Source organism: Lissotriton vulgaris, chromosome 1_1 (genome assembly GCF_964263255.1).
Source record: "Lissotriton vulgaris chromosome 1_1, aLisVul1.2, whole genome shotgun sequence".
NCBI lineage: Eukaryota > Metazoa > Chordata > Amphibia > Caudata > Salamandridae > Lissotriton > Lissotriton vulgaris.
In genome coordinates this window covers 2,081,119,329-2,081,135,725 of record NC_141685.1, presented here as the reverse complement: position 1 = coordinate 2,081,135,725, position 16,397 = coordinate 2,081,119,329, and the positions used below count along the sequence as shown (strand labels likewise).

Genomic DNA, 16,397 nt, shown 5'->3' with positions numbered 1-16,397 from the left:
GGAACCTGTTGGGACTTCCAGTCAGCACGCCACTAGTACCCCTCCGGTTGGACCTAGGGCTACTCCCCATTGAGGAGGAAGTGGCACTACGCCCAATTATGTATTGGAGAAGACTGTGGACGGTCCCCGAGCTAGCTGCCTATAATAACAAATTTAGGGAAGTTTGGGCTTATTTGAGAACCAAGAAAATACTGTGGTTAATGCATATTAAGGAAATCAGTAGTAAGACTGGATTACCCGAGCTGTGGGGATCACCAGAAGAAACGTGCTTGGAAATAACTAGGGCTACTCCGGTTCGCCACTATAGGGATTTTAACCTACTGTCCCTTCAAGTGAGTTCGACAATAGGTAGATTGACAATCCAGTTTCTTCAAATAAAAGACGAGTATAAAAAGGAAGATTTCCTAGACCCGATTTATCCAGCTTTGGCGAGGAAACTATATATGCAATTCAGGCTGGGCACTCTTCCGCTTACATCATTTACCAGCAAATGGCACAATAAAAAAAACATTGAGTGCCCAGCATGCAAACATAAACTTGAAGATGAGATTCACGTCCTGTTTTTCTGTCTCGCTTATCAGGCTGCATGGAAATGCTGGGTGGTACCCATCTGTAGAAATCTTGGCTTTTGACATTGTATCTTAGCTTGTAGAGTACTAAGGTACGACACGCATTCTTCTATCGTTTTTCCTGTTTCCTGTTTTTTGTACGGGATATGGCACAAACGTAAGATTTTTTTACCTAAATAATCGAATGATTTGAAAATCTGTATAAATTGCTAACATCGATAACTGTGTTGAATGTTTAATCTGATTTTATGTTGGGATGTATAGGTATAGTTTTTACATTTGTGAAATATATGATTGTGATTGTCCCTGTATTGTCGTATAGTATTTATTTGTCCTTTTCTGTGCTGCATGTATTTTATCTTGTACTTTCATGGTCAGCTGCGACCGAAATAAAGTTATCGAATGTAGCATTAGAAAATTGGCTGCTAACATGTGCTGATGCATGTTAGCGCCACCTTGTTAATAGGCATTAAGATTATCGCCGCCTTAGTGGCAAAAAGTGCCGCTAAGCGGTGATACTGCCCTCGATAATATGCCCCAAAGTGTGTGAAGGGGTGAGCAAGGACGTTTTATTATTTCATTGATATTAGTAGTAATTGAGAAGGAAGAATAGAATTCAGAGGCTATGTGGGCAACTTTAGAACGTGAAATATTTGGGGAAGTGTGAGTGGGAGTATTATTTCAAGTCTCAAACACAAGGAGAAGGGAGGTACCCTTAGAACCAATATGGGACAGGGTAAACAAGTATAAAAAGAAAAGAAGTCCCTGAGCTTAAGGATATGCCTTATGTCGTAATATAGCCAACCTGAGATGTTTGGGGGAGGCTATATTCGACCCAAAAAAAGCTAACCTTACAGTCTAGTTATAACTGTAATTATCACTAAATAGTGGCTAACAGTCAGTTTGGGAACTCTGTGAACAGTAAATAATGTAATAGAATCCTACAACATTTGAAAACACTCTAATATACACCAGTAGTTAAAATCATCAGTTTATTTCTAAAAATTAAAAACATAATCAAGCTTAGCAATACATAAAAATGCAACTAATCACAAATAAAAAACCAAAAGTCGACGCTGCATTTCGGTGTCTTGTGTAGATGGCAACACCTTCTTCAGGACGTTTTTTTAAAAAAAGTTCACTAAAAAAATGAAAATGTCATAATTAAAATCACTTTTAACAGAGGCCTAATATATACTGACGTTAGCAATTAACAAATAACTCACATTCTCCTATGAGATCACATTTTCCAAAAATTATTGTGTACCCATAATGGGAATTATCTCAAACCACAGATTGTATACCAAGCATAGTCCCTACTTTATTATTTTATATGAGAGATCCACTTATAGCAAGATAAGCATCATTTTTATACATTCATTTTGCCTTTGATTTGATTGCCTAATTTATTCATATAATCAATGATTGTCACATTTGTGCATGGCAATGTTACAACATACCTCAAACTTTGAGGAATTCAAATCATAAATGGTATCTTGATGGTACAGCTTCTTATTCATTTGGCTGCGTATCTTGCTTTTTTTCGCAATGGAATTTTTTTAAAACAATTATTCCACCTAAAGAATAAGTTTCACGATACAATTTACTCAAACACCAAAAGTAGTATGTATTAATTACGTCCATTTCTAGTTAATATGTATTTGGGTTTCATACCTGAACAGAGAATCATGCGTGCATTCAGTATTTCGCTGTACCAGGGGTGACCACCGTATGTGTAATAGGATCGGATACAGATTTACTACAAATAGACAGAAATACACGATATTTTGTTTAACCTATTGCTCATATTTTTTATATATAATGTAATGAACCTGAGTCTTTCGATAAAGTCAAAAACCTAAATACCTTTTTAATAAAAGGATAGATGTAATCCCATCTCGGAATCAGTAGTGGGAGGAGGCTTGAGGCTGATATGCCGTTGCGGGATAGAAGGGCCTTGGTACTTGCTTTCTTCTGCCGTCTTTGTATTTTGTCCGTATTTTGGATTAACGTCTAATTTCAGAGAAAAAGAATTTTTTAAGGAAAATACCCCATATTAGTATCCGTGTGTGACACCCTTCTATTGTGTGGCATTTTTATTCTAATTACCGACCCTAAAGTGGGGTGCCACTATCCTACGTAGTATTGTCTACCTAAATAAAAAGAGGAATCTACCATTTGCCAGTTTGATACTCGTAAGGGCGAAAATTCGATGGAAAGGAAATTATATAACTGCCGACCTCTATAAGGAGGTCAATATAAAACTAGCGACAGAGGGAGTCATATAATTTGACACTATATTGGCAAAGGTGCTTTTTAAGTATAAATATAAGGACGTTTGACATTGGCAGATAAGACCTAGACTTTAGGGTCGGTAATTAGAATAAAAATGCCACACAATAGAAGGGTGTCACACACGGATACTAAAATGGGGTATTTTCCTTAAAAAATTATTGTTCTCTGAAATTAGACGTTAATCCAAAATACGGACAAAATACAAAGACGGCAGAAGGAAGCAAGTACCAAGGCCCTTCTATCCCGAAACGGCATATCAGCCTCAAGCCTCCTCCCACTACTGATTCTGAGATGGGATTACATCTATCCTTTTATTAAAAAGGTATTTAGGTTTTTGACTTTATCGAAAGACTCAGGTTCATTACATTATATATAAAAAATTTGAGCAATAGGTTAAACAAAATATCGTGTATTTCTGTCTATTTGTAATAAATCTTTATCCGATCCTATTACACATACGGTGGTCACCCCTGGTACAGCGAAATACTGAATGCACGCATGATTCTCTGTTCAGGTATGAATCCCAACTACATATTAACTAGAAATGGACGTAATTAATACATACTACTTTTGGTGTTTGAGTAAACTGTATCGTGAAACTTATTCTTTAGGTGGAATAATTGTTTTTAAAAAATTCCATTGCGAAAAAAAGCAAGATACGCAGCCAAATGAATAAGAAGCTGTACCATCAAGATACCATTTATGATTTGAATTCCTCAAAGTTTGAGGTATGTTGTAACATTGCCATGCACAAATGTGACAATCATTGATTATATGAATAAATTAGGCAATCAAATCAAAGGCAAAATGAATGTATAAAAATGATGCTTATCTTGCTATAAGTGGATCTCTCATATAAAATAATAAAGTTGGGACTACGCTTGGTATACAATCTGTGGTTTGGGATAATTCCCATTATGGGTACACAATAATTTTTGGAAAATGTGATCTCATAGGAGAATGTGAGTTATTTGTTAATTGCTAACGTCAGTATATATTAGGCCTCTGTTAAAAGTGATTTTAATTATGACATTTTCATTTTTTTAGTGAACTTTTTAAAAAAAACGTCTTGCAGAAGGTGTTGCTATCTACACAAGACACCGAAACGCCGCGTCGACTTTTGTTTTTTTATTTGTGATTTGTTGCATTTTTATGTATTGCTAAGCTTGATTATGTTTTTAATTTTTAGAAATAAACTGATGATTTTAACTACTGGTGTATATTAGAGTGTTTTCAAATGTTGTAGGATTCTATTACATTATTTACTGTTCACAGAGTTCCCAAACTGACTGTTAGCCACTATTGAGTGATAATTACAGTTATAACTAGACTGTAAGGTTAGCTTTTTTTGGGTCGAATATAGCCTCCCCCAAACATCTCAGGTTGGCTATATGACGACATAAGGTATATCCTTAAGCTCAGGGACTTCTTTTCTTTTTATACAGTATTATTTCAAGGCCTATTGGAGGATCATGTGGGCAAAATACCTAGTGACCTATGAACAGTGGAGGCAGATTTACAAGCCCCTTGCGTCACTTTTGCACTGCTGTTGCATCACTTTTGTGACGAACCGGCGGCGTAAAAATTGCGGCCCATTTACAACATTATTCATCTAGGGAGATGTGTCATGTTGTAAAGCCCTGGGTCGCTTTAAACCTGTGGCAGGTATTATGTATGCAGGGTATGCAAAAAGCCACGTAGAACTGGCGCAGTGAAATTTACAAGATTTCTCTGCATCACTCAACGCCTTCACTGCATCAAAATCCCTACCCCTGCTCAGACAAGGCATAAGGATTGACGCAGGGCATTTTAGATGGGACCTACCTATGTTTTCTGGCGTATTGCTGGAGTTGCGTCACTTTTGTGTCCAACTCCAACAATGCGTCACTTTTCCTCCAACTGACGCATCTGTAATTCCTTGCCCAATGGTGCATAGTATTGTAAATACAGTGCATTCATAGTCATGCAAGGACCTTTGAAGGTGACGCAAGGAAACTGACTCATCTATGCAGATGTGTCAGTTCCTTGTAAATCGGCCCTAATATTTCTAGCAGGTAAGAAATTATGTATGAGGAAATTTATGTCACATTTTGTAACTTATATTCAGTTTCACAAGATTGGTACTGTCTAAATTAAAATTACTTTACACCTGGAGACAGGATAATAAATAACAAACCGGTGCTTCAACCATTATCTTGAAAATCTGTGTACCACAATTAAGATGATAATGTTTGAGTCAACATTTCAATTCTGAACAATTACTGAAAAACATTTAAAAAAAAGAACTGGGAAGGAGCTACGACGGCAAACAAGATGGCTGCTTAGCCTCCCGGCTCCGCCGACCTCCGTATCCCGCCACAAGATCCTGTACATTATCCTGATTTTACGCCCAGCCCCTGCGTGAATGAACTGTTCCTCATTCCGATGGTGAAATCCAAAAAATTTTATCGGCTGGTTTCACGAAGTTACATCGAGCTGAAGATTGTGGCCTATTCCAGCGGTGAAGCCGGGGCCTCGAGTATCTGCAAGGCCAGGCTGCAGTGCAACAACATCGGCTGAGTGACCCAGGCAGGGTCTGGTCAATCGTAGTGGAGGCTTCTTTTGCGCCCGAATTTGGCGGCGATTGTTTTCTTTGCTCAGCATTGATGGAGAGGTGACCTTGCTTGATACTGACTGTGGAAGGGGGTCCCCGTCCCGCGGACCCGGTGTTGGTTCCCGCCGGGCTTCGGCGGGTCGGGACCCCGGCCTCCGGCGTTAAGCCGGGTGAACGCGGCTGTAGAGAACGACAGGTCACCATCCACGCTTGCTCTTTCGTGATCCTGTTTGCTCCCCCCGGAGATGCCACATTCACCCGGGGGGGTGATTGTGATTGGTATCGGGCGTGAGACTATGGATCGAACGGTGTCTGAGCTATCGCTGAGGTCAATATTGGCAGAACTTTGGGCGTTTCACTCACAAGTGGATGTTTCATTGACTAAAATGGATGCAAGACTATCTGGGATGCTACTTGTGGTACCGGACCCTGCCCCACTGTTGGAACAGCAATCTGCAGCCGTTCAAGCCGTGGCCATTTTGACTCTGTGCGAGGACCCCGTGGGGGAGCGAGTATTGGAACCATCGGATAGTGCCCTAGAAGATGGTGTCCCCGAGTTTGTGAGTGTACCACCGCACCTTCCTTCACTATTGACTTTGGAGGTATCGAATGGCGTTCCCCCTCCCACCCCCCCGGAGACTTGTGTTGTAGACTCCTCTCTCATCTTGTGGTCGTCTCCTCCCATTTCGGAGATGTTTCGACCCGGGGCAAGAAACTTCGGGACTGTCCAGCTAGGAGAGGGAGACTTTCCGTGCCTGAAGTTCTCGTGGATTTACTAGCTACAAGTGGTAACAGATTGACTCTCAATGACTTCCTTCTCTTCTATGACTCGTTTGTGTTCTTTTGGGTCTCGCTGGGGAGGGTTCGTGTGCTGGTTCGAAAGGGTCAAGGTTGAGATCACTTAAATTGGGACGGTTTGGAATGGCTATTATGGACGTTCAATCTGCAATTGTTTGACTTAAGAGGCTGGGCGGTGTATCACGGTGCCCCCTAATTTCTTTTATAAGGGTCGCTCTACATCCGTCTTGCTGCGATAGGGGGTGTCTGTTTCTGGCGGGGGACTAAGGGGCTGGGAGCACATATGAATAGGCCCTCCTCCATTCTTCTTTTTCCTTCCTTTAGGGTTTTAGTTACTTGGGGCGACAGGCACACTGCTAGTGGGGTTAGGCTATAGCCATCGGCAGGGGTGCAGAGTGGGGGGTTGGAGTTTTTTTTTTATTTTGCCTTTTTTATTTTCTATGGCCTTTTTCTCCTTTCCCTTCCTTCCTTTAGGATCAGTATGGTTTGTGATTTATTCTGATTTCACTGTGTTCTGGAATTTAGTGCTCATGCTTCTTACATTTGTCGGACTTCCGGGTTAGCAGGCCCTGAGAACTGGCGCTCACGAAAATGTATATCGTATTACTGTTTACTCTGATTCATAAGTATTGGCGCCAGAGTCCCACATATGGCTGTTTCTAGATGTATATCCTGTTTCTTGGCCTGTCCCCCGTATCCTCCTGTTTGATTGTATGGCACCTGATCCGTTTATTTAGATAATATAAAATAAAACCTCTATTATAACCTGTGATTTATCCATGCGTTCTACTACAAGTTCTATCCTGAATCGCTGCCAGACCTCAGGGTTGTCGGCTGATGAGCTGTGTTGTACCGCAATATAATGGGTTCTAATTCTGTTTAGCGGCCGGCCCCTGCGGTTGTAGGCCCATACTTGTATTTTATGAATGCTCCAATAAAGGTTTTAAAAAAAAAAAAAACTGCTTGACCTGGCACCTTTGGAATGGCATTCCCCCAACTTTTTTTGCCTTTACCTCTCCTCTTTTCTGAATTCGTTTTTGTCAGCTTTAGCATTTAGCATACTTTACCACTTCTAGCCAGTGCTAAAGGGATTCAGCTCACACCCCCAAACAAAACCTACTCCAAAAATTAGCATACACTAATTAAACTTGTAAGCCCCTAGCAAATGGTACAATATGATAGAGAGGTGATGTTTGCACTCAAGTGAATTGTAATTGTAAATCCTCTTCAATGGTCAAGTTGTATTTTTAGTCACAATTCCGAAAATGGAATTTTTTAAAATGTTGCTTGTCTCAATCATATGTGCCATCTGCCAGTGCCTAGGTCACATGATTGAGAATGACTCTGCTGTTAGAGTTTGTATATTGCTTTCTGACATCAACACAAAGGGGGTTTAGGTGTTGACAGGATGACTTCAGTGGGGCTTTACCCACCACCACTTGCACTTCAAAAGGTTTTTCCTCATGCACACTCAAAGGAACCTGAAACCTGGTCTGTCCTGCCTTTTTCGCCCTCAGACTGTTTGGAACTTCCCAGGGCCAGATGTGAGGGTAGGACAGGCATTCCCCCAACAAAAAGGCTGGCACCAGGTAAAAATGTTGGACCTCCAGAGTCACGTATTTAAACATGTGTTAACCTATCAAAGATTCAGAAGAAAGACTGCCCTGCTGCTTAAAGAACTGCCTTGCTTTCTGAGAAGGAAGATTGGACCTGCTTGTCTACATCCCAGGCCACCCAAAGTGACTTCAGGGGTCAGTTAGATTACCTTGTGTGTGAGCTACAGGGACACAACAAGCTTCAGAAGCCTCTCTGCATATGCCTAGCTGACATGCTACAACTGGACCAGCCAGGATCTAAACTGTGCCTACTGACTTCTTCTGGAGTGTATCTTGATCCCTAAGAGGTGCCCTGGGGTCCTGGCTGGCATCAGTGGAAGCTCTCCCTTCAAGAAAAGGTGAAAGGCCTTAAGTTTCGGATCCTTGCAACCATGAATAGGCCCGTTGAAGTCAAGACTCTGACGCCTGCGACGACCACCAATACAAAGTTCTGTTGAAACTTGCTCATCGCGAGATCTGCACTTAACACTACAGCAACAGTAGCCCACGACGACTGCCAACGTGAAACTACAGCACTGATTGCCAACAACGCTGTACCCGCTCTTCGTGCTATAGCGATGATCATCGGCAGCGCTCAGTCTCCTCATCACCAGGGCCGGACTGGGAACCAGAACCGGCCCTGGCAAAGTGCTCAGCCGGCCCACCTCCCCCCCTTCGGGAGGAGGGGGGTGGGGGAGGTGCGACTGCGCTCTGTGCCAGGGCCGGTTTTCTGACGTTTTTGTTACAGGGCCGTTTTTGCAGCATAACGGCCCTGTAACAAAAACGGCCCCCAGGGGCCCAAAACCGGCCCCCAACGATGCGGCCCACCGGGGGATTGCCCGGTGCCCGCAACAGCCAGTCCGGGCCTGCTCATCACACCCTCCTGCAATGCAAACTTAGCTGGTCCCTATATCCGACCAGCATTCCATTGCGGTCAGCCTGAACCTGTGACTTCCCCGTGGTCTAGCGTGACCAGATGACCTTGATTTGGTGCTTTGTGCTTTTAGGCACTATTTTCACTAAACCTTTTTTAATTGAATATCTTCGGTTCTACTAATTGGATTTTTCTTTTTCTGGTATAATTTTATTTATTAAAACTTACTTTATTTCCTTAATTGGTTTGGTGTTTTCCTTTTGTTGTGTTTTTTCACCTTATTACTGTTTGTGTGCTGCATAAATACTTTACACGTTGCCTCTAAGTTAAGTCTGACTGCTTTGTGCCTAACTACCAGAGGGTTGAGCACAGGTTAATGTAGTGCCATTTGTGGATGAACATAATACGGATTGTGGTAGTTGCCTGAAAGGGGCTTTCACCTCTCTCAACCAATAACCCAATTTCTTACACAAACTGTCCTCAAAAATTGTTTTTGAGAATTGATTGAATGCAATTTTACATAAAAAATGTACATAAATTAATACGCATTAGTAGGATATTGTCATTTTTAAGTGCAACATCCATCTAGACATGCGGCTACACACTAGATGTGATATGTATTTCATATATGTTCCATTCTGTTTCATGTTCTACTAAACTGATATCTTGCAAAGGCAAATGTAGTAACTTATTTCATATTTAAATACTGTTCATTGTCTTAAAATATTTCAGACATGCAAAACGGTATTAATTTGTACTTATAATAGTCCAATTTGCAACTGAAGCATCTTGAATGTACTCTTTCGCTGCTTTGTAAATTAACCTGCTTTGTTTTGCCTAGTTGCAGAGATGAATCCTAATGTGGTTGTCATATCCGTGCTGGCCATTCTAAGCATTCTTTTGATTGGTTTGCTGCTCATCACGCTAATAGTACTCCGACGGAAGCATCTGCAAATGGCCAGGTAAGTCAAATGCACATTTTTTGCCATTTACCATTTTTGTATAGCAAGGAAAAAATGTAACCTAGTGAAATACTGTTTCCCATCTTGATTCAGGATTGATGAAGATCTTGAGATACATTTTATTGTAGTTCACTAGACACCAGGCAGATCTGATTGGTTAGCTTATTGATTGGGTGATTGATTTCATATATGCAGAATGCTGTGCAATTGTAAAGAGATCTCCAGGTGATAATGTATTTGGTAACCTCAATCACATAGCAATTGGGACAGCAAGTGTTTTCAGAAACTACTTAGCGCAGTGTTTCCCAAACAGAGGGTGGGTCGTGAGACAATTTTTGGTGGGCTGTGAAAGTCTTAAAATATATAAAGATGCATTTAAATTCTGTATGTATCATGTCACATTTGTTGAGCTTCAATAACAGAAGGCAAATGTCAGACTATGGGGTCAATTACGATGAATTCCGCCCGATACTGTTGAGTAAACGGGACAAACCGACTACCTAGTTTGGATGTATTACGGCCGTAAACCGGCCGTACTACATGCTCCATAGGGAAATGGGAGGTGGTGTTAATCCCTCAAGGTGCCTCCCACGGGGTACAGGGATTAACAGGGGGAGACCATAGATTCCCACTCGGCCCCCAACCAGAGGCCTTGCACACAAGGGGGCCCCCAACAAGCTTTTCGACAGGGTTTCCATGTCGAAAAGGCCGGCATGGCAATCCTGCCAGAAACCATGCATTGTAATCTCAATGGCAGAAAGACCGCCCTTTGGGATTATGAGCCGGCCTCTGACTGGCTGATGGGCTCTTTGGCCCGTCGGAAGCCAGTCAGAATGACAGGCTGGTTTCAATTCTGACTGACTGATTCATAATCAGCCGGTTAGAATTTAAACCAAAATGGCAGTCAGAAAGCCTCTGACCGAAGGTCAGAGGCTCTTCAGTCGGAGGCTTTCTGACCGCCATCGTAATAAGCAGCTATGTCTACTGTCAAATAACTGCTTTTTTTTGTGCATGGAGAATGGTGTTTACAAACTCCTCTCAGTTTGTAGTCACAGAAAGAAAAGTAAAGTGAATTATGTGACTATCTTGTTGGGGTACATAGTGTGTGAAAGGAAAGGCTGTAGGATGTCATTTTTTGTAATACACAGCAAAACGTAAATTAACTGTACACATTTAATAGTTTAAAAAGCAAAACTGAAGCACTTTTTTTGTAATTCTGAAGCATGATGGAAACAATTGTTTTTTTAACAGGACCAAAAAAGATTAAGATACTTTTACTTAATGATGCACATATTTTAAATATTCAATGAAACCCAATTTTTACATTTCAGTAAAATTGTACATGTATGCAACTTCAGGGGCCATTTTAATAGAAAATGTGCTCTCTGTACATGACAGTGCGCTACCTCATGATGCTTTAGTTACATTAAAAAATTGCCCATATCTTGACCGGGTCGCAAATTACGCCGTGGCACGGGGGAATTAATGAGTGGGCGTGTTTCGGACGGCCCCCAGCAATCCTCCGAACACGCCCACTGTGACATCGGACAGCCGGGGGTTGTCCGCATGCAACGGGTTATAGCAAGGTGGGCCGCGAAAGTTTGTCATGCTAAAAAGTGAGTTGTGCTTTTAAACAGTTATGGAAGGACTGACTTAGAGACTCCAGCTTTGTACTACTTTAAGGGCATTCCACACTTTGCACACCATTCCAGAAATAAGCTGCTCTTTTGGTTCTAATTTATATTGTGGATTGTATAGTAATCAGCTCAACACAGTGCTCATAATTTTTCAGAAAATAGATCAAAACTGACATTAACATGAGAGAAAATCGCCAAAACTTTGCAATGAATAACACAGACTGGCTGTACTTTTGAAGCATCTCCTATCCAATCCGTATTTCCTATACCCTGATGCCCAACTCCTTCCAATTGAGCTGTTGACATTACATCAATTTCTGCAAATCCATCCCCACATATTCCCCTTGCTGGTATTATCCATCCGACGTAATTTTATTTATCAACATTGAACGATGATGTCGCTGAAAGGTATTATGGTGGCACGGTTTAAAACACCAATAATAAATGAATAAATAAACAGATGTCGTCTTGTCGCGTCATTTAGTGGCACGTCACTTCAGTTTAAAATGTATTCTGATGATCACATGCAGCCAGGAGAATGATGGGTAAGCAAATTCGTTGAGGCTAATAGGCATTGCATTTTAGTCTATCTTTAGTTTGAGATTAGATGCAGTGGTAAGGCCCTATCTCAGGTATAACTCTTTTCCATTTTCGAATTTAGGACTGCTCCTTCAGATAGGCAGGGGCGTATCTTGCTTGGAAACATTGGGGGTGGAAGGTGGTGGCAGGTGTTTTGGGAAGGTGACCTTCAGATTTTCCAACTATCACACTGGCATATCTAGTTAAAATTCAATAATACTACATGAGGGCCTGAGGGGGGCTTAAGGGGCAGTGGTAACAGAGAGGAATGTTGCATGTTAGGGGTAGTAAGTGGTAGGAAACATATGGCCTTATTAATGAGGCCTTGCAACACTTTTGCACTGCTGTTGCGTCACTTTCTGTGACACAACGGAACCATGCACCATGTTGCGCCCCATTTACAAAGTGACGCATCCAAGCAGATGCGTCACTTTGTAAATCCCTGCGCTACATTATGCCTGCATCAGGTATAATTTTGTGCAGGGTGGGCGTTCCCCCGCAAAAAGCTTCGTAGAAGTGGCACAGTGAAATCTATCAGATTTCACTGCGCCACTTCTAGTATGCCACTGCGTCAAAACCTCACGCCTCCCTCACAGCAGGCATGAAACTAATGCACTGAGGACACATTGCTGGAATTGCGTCTGTTTTCAGACACGCCCCAGCAATGCATCAGTTTTGCGCCTACAGATACGTCAGAAATACTGACGTATCTGTGACTCCCTGGGACATGGAGCACCGTAGATTAAATATGGCGCAATCATTGTGTCTCAAGGAAGGCTCAGTGAAAACTGTTGCATTGCTGTTTTCACGCAGCTATGCAACAGTTTTCAAAATGAGGACTATAATATTTTGTAAAACAACCAACAGTGTGTGTTTTCGTCACGGTATATAACACCTCAAACACCCCCTTGAGGCTATGCAGCTGCAACTAGGTCTCTGTGTTCAATTGAGATCAGGGAGAATAATTTAATAAGAAAAGAACATTGAAAGAGAAATTATTTTTGAGATGAACAATTTTTTTCTTGCTGCCTGAACTCTAAGTGCTGTCAAAACTCCGTTTTTTATCTGAGGAAAGCATACAGTTTTTTCTCCCATTAAAACGGTATATGAATATTGGTCACTCCAGTTCTTTGTTTCCATCCTACCTATATTACATCAGGTTTATCAGCACTTAACTGAAGTTGACTTGATGCTGTCAAGCAGGTTAAGGCTTTCAATCACTAAAAAAGGAATTCAAAGCTCCAGTTTTGTAACACACTATGAAGAGCTGAGTGTCATATTCATATATATTGTCTGATGAACTAATCTCAAGCCTAAATAGAGTAACTAGATAAATGTTGGAAATTATGCATTGAAGGACGAGCCCTAGAGAATCTCACAGGACAACTAAGTCAGTGGAGAGAGAAACACCCCTATCTTCACATTCTGAGGTTATTACAGAAGGTGGCATATGGGCACTCATGGCCACTTCCACCTGGACCAACCTGTCTAAAAATATCAAGGTCAAAGGGCACAGGCAGCTCAAGAGAACTAGGACTTCCACATAACTGATATCAATGACCTTCAACAATTGTACCAAGTATCCACGGATGCTGTTACTGTCAAAAACCCGCTCTGAAAAAAGATTTACTAGCATAAAAGCACTCATCAGCCAGGCCCTTAACTTCTTCCACTTGGTTGACCACCATCTTGTCTCTCCATTTAGAAACGGCCAGCAGGACTGAAATGGGCTTAACATTGAAAAGAGATTAACTATCTAGGTTAGTTTTATATTTTAACACGTCCTGCAAGTTTAATGATTTGTCAATCAGGAGTTCAATGATCAGAGTAAGTACTTCATTGTGGGCTTTATGCGCTGTGCATGTAATGGTCTAATTGAATCTATCGATTTACCATTAACATCCTCAACAGCAGAATTATTTTGCCTTCCACAATAATGTCTAAACAAACTGTAACTAAGTTTCAACTTTGATTGAGCGAGAAGCAAATAGGGATTTTGTCTATGTAAAATAGCACCAATTGCATTACCTTGTGAATTGCTAAATGCATTCAGAAAGACACCTGATTTAAGAGTACAGGAGAATCACGTCATGTTTTATTAGATTTTGTATTAATTAATAAATTACCTAGATTTGAGGATAAAAATGGATATACTGAAATTTCCATTGTCCTGACAAAAGATTGGTAACCTCTTCACTCTCATCAAATTAAACATTCTTAGATCTGATCAAGTCGACCAATGATTCTTTTTGTAAGTATATCTAACACAAGTTTGCGATCATTTGAAATTATATTTAAGATCAGATGTTGATGGATACAAGTAAAACCTTGAACATGTACTGCTCACTTAAATATTATCAAACAAGTTGCTCATAGTTTTGCAATGTAAAGTTTTTTGGCCTTCTGAAACTTGTGCAGCTTTTAGCTTTGCTAATTACATAATATACTCTTGTCTTTGGATCCCTTATTCCACCAGAGATGGAAACACTGCCAGTGATGGAAACATATGTTCAACTGGGTCCAAACATCAATCACATTCATCATTTTGGTATATGTATATGCCATTTTGCAAAAGTATTGCTCTTTCCAGGATACCAAAAGCACAATTTTTAGGGGATATTATGTTCCTCTTAGCCTTTGTCTGGCTCATGGAAGGGAAACATGCCTCCCATACTATATAGCAAGACTTTAAATTTAAAATAGACCGCCTTCCATCACTTTCCCACATGCCTTTCTGTGAAATGATGTTTCCTGCTATTCTATTAATTTCAGAATTTATTCCTCATGGATGCCCTTTGCAGCAATGAAATGAAAAAGAGATTTCTAAAACGCACTAATGCCCGAAGGCATCTAGTCTCTGGCCTTAGATAGGTAAGATGTGTAAAGAAGGAGAAATAGAATTAAAGGTTAAATAACCATGTTCCAAGTGCCTTCTTGAAAGCTAGCAGATTGGTGGTCCCTTTCAATGTGCGAGGGAGAGAATTCTGCAATCTGGTAGTGCCTATAACGAAGCCTCTGCTACCCGAGTTTGCTTTCTTAAATTTAGGCACCATGGTATTGAGCTCTGCCATGGACCGGAGTGGTCTGGGTGGGATATACCATTGAAAGCAGTTCTTGAGATAATCGGGCCATTGGCCTGACGGTATGTGAAGGCAATACACAATGTTTTAAAATCTATAAGCTTTTTGACCTGAAAGCCAGTGTAGGTGACTGAGTGCAGAAGACACACATGTCTATTTAGGAATGCCTAGAAGAAGGCGAGCGGCCACATTCTGTACAATTTGGAGTTTAGGCAAGGCTTTCATCCTGATGTTTATGAACAAAGCATTGCAATAATCAATCCTTGAGAGTACCAAGGCAGTCATCACCGTCTTTTGAAGCTCAGGAGGAATAAAAGGGAATATGTTTCTAAGGAATTTTAAGGTGAAACAAGAGGCCAATGTGACAGCATTGACCTGTGCCTCAAAGGATAGGTTGCTGTCATGGACAACTGAAAGATTCCTTGCTTTGTCAACTGTGGTATCTAAATTTCCCAATTCCTGTGGCCACCTAATAGGGCACCAGGCAGTAGTGTTCCTTCCAACCAGTATGACCTCTGTTTTGCTGGAGTTGAGCTTTAAACAATTTAAGGTCATCCATTTTCCCCACTTTCAGCAAACAGTCGTGGAAACGGAGAGCAGCTTCATCAGGGTTGCTGGCTACCGATATCACTATCATCGGCGTAAGACACCTCAGTGAATACATGGAATTTAATCAGTCTAGCCAGCGGGACCACATAAACACTAAACTGTGTGGGACTCAGTAACCACACTTGTTGTATGCCACATGGTAAGGAAAAGGTCGGGGAGCAATAATCTTCCAGAGCCACAAACTGTTCACGATTCTCACAACAGGAGGTAGGTAGCGATAAGGCGAGACACTTTAGCCCTCTAGTTTTTTTATTTTGTCCTCATCTCACCAATAAGCTTCAGCAGATCTTACTCGAAAGCCGTCATTACCAACTGGGCGCCCTGCGGCTTACTGCACTTGTTTAGGTCAACCTGACCTACCCCGTTTGATGAAGGCTTGGTGTAATCTTAGGACCAGGGGGAGAGGTAGCTCGATTTACATTAATCTCAAGTCTCGGCCCCAACTCATAAGGGGCTGCCAGATGTTTATCGAGTTTTCTCCTGTTCCATTCTGATCTAAGCGAGCCATAGCAAGTGTGGCTTTAAGTCCTCACTGTTCGGGGGCAGCAGGTCTTTCCACTTCATACAGATCTCTCTCTGGACGAGTATCACCAAATATAGCAGCAGCCCACTATGAATCTGTGCAGCATTCTGAGTGAACAAACCATCATCACCCAAAAACACTAATGGTGGATGAACCTCGATGTTAACTTTAAAAATACCACTAATGATTTCTCCACCCCCTTCCAAAAAGTTCTTAATTTGGAACAGTCATGAAAGACATGAATGTCATTAGTGTTGGGAGACATGCACCTGGGACATTTAGG

The 16,397-nt window shown here is 41.3% G+C and overlaps 1 protein-coding gene across 6 annotated transcripts in view; it reads left to right on the top strand.

Annotated features, from left to right (window-relative positions):
- PTPRO (protein tyrosine phosphatase receptor type O) overlaps positions 1-16,397 on the top strand; it is a 1,018,456-nt gene that overhangs the window by 810,554 nt on the left and 191,505 nt on the right. For 4 of the 6 annotated variants that reach the window (XM_086921017.1, XM_086921008.1, XM_086920991.1 and 1 more), the window contains exon 15: positions 9,566-9,686. In XM_086921017.1, the coding sequence (XP_086777143.1) occupies positions 9,566-9,686 (121 nt within the window). The remainder of the gene's footprint in view (positions 1-9,565; positions 9,687-16,397) is intronic. The other 2 variants (XM_086920999.1, XM_086920983.1) reach the window with 1 other exon arrangement.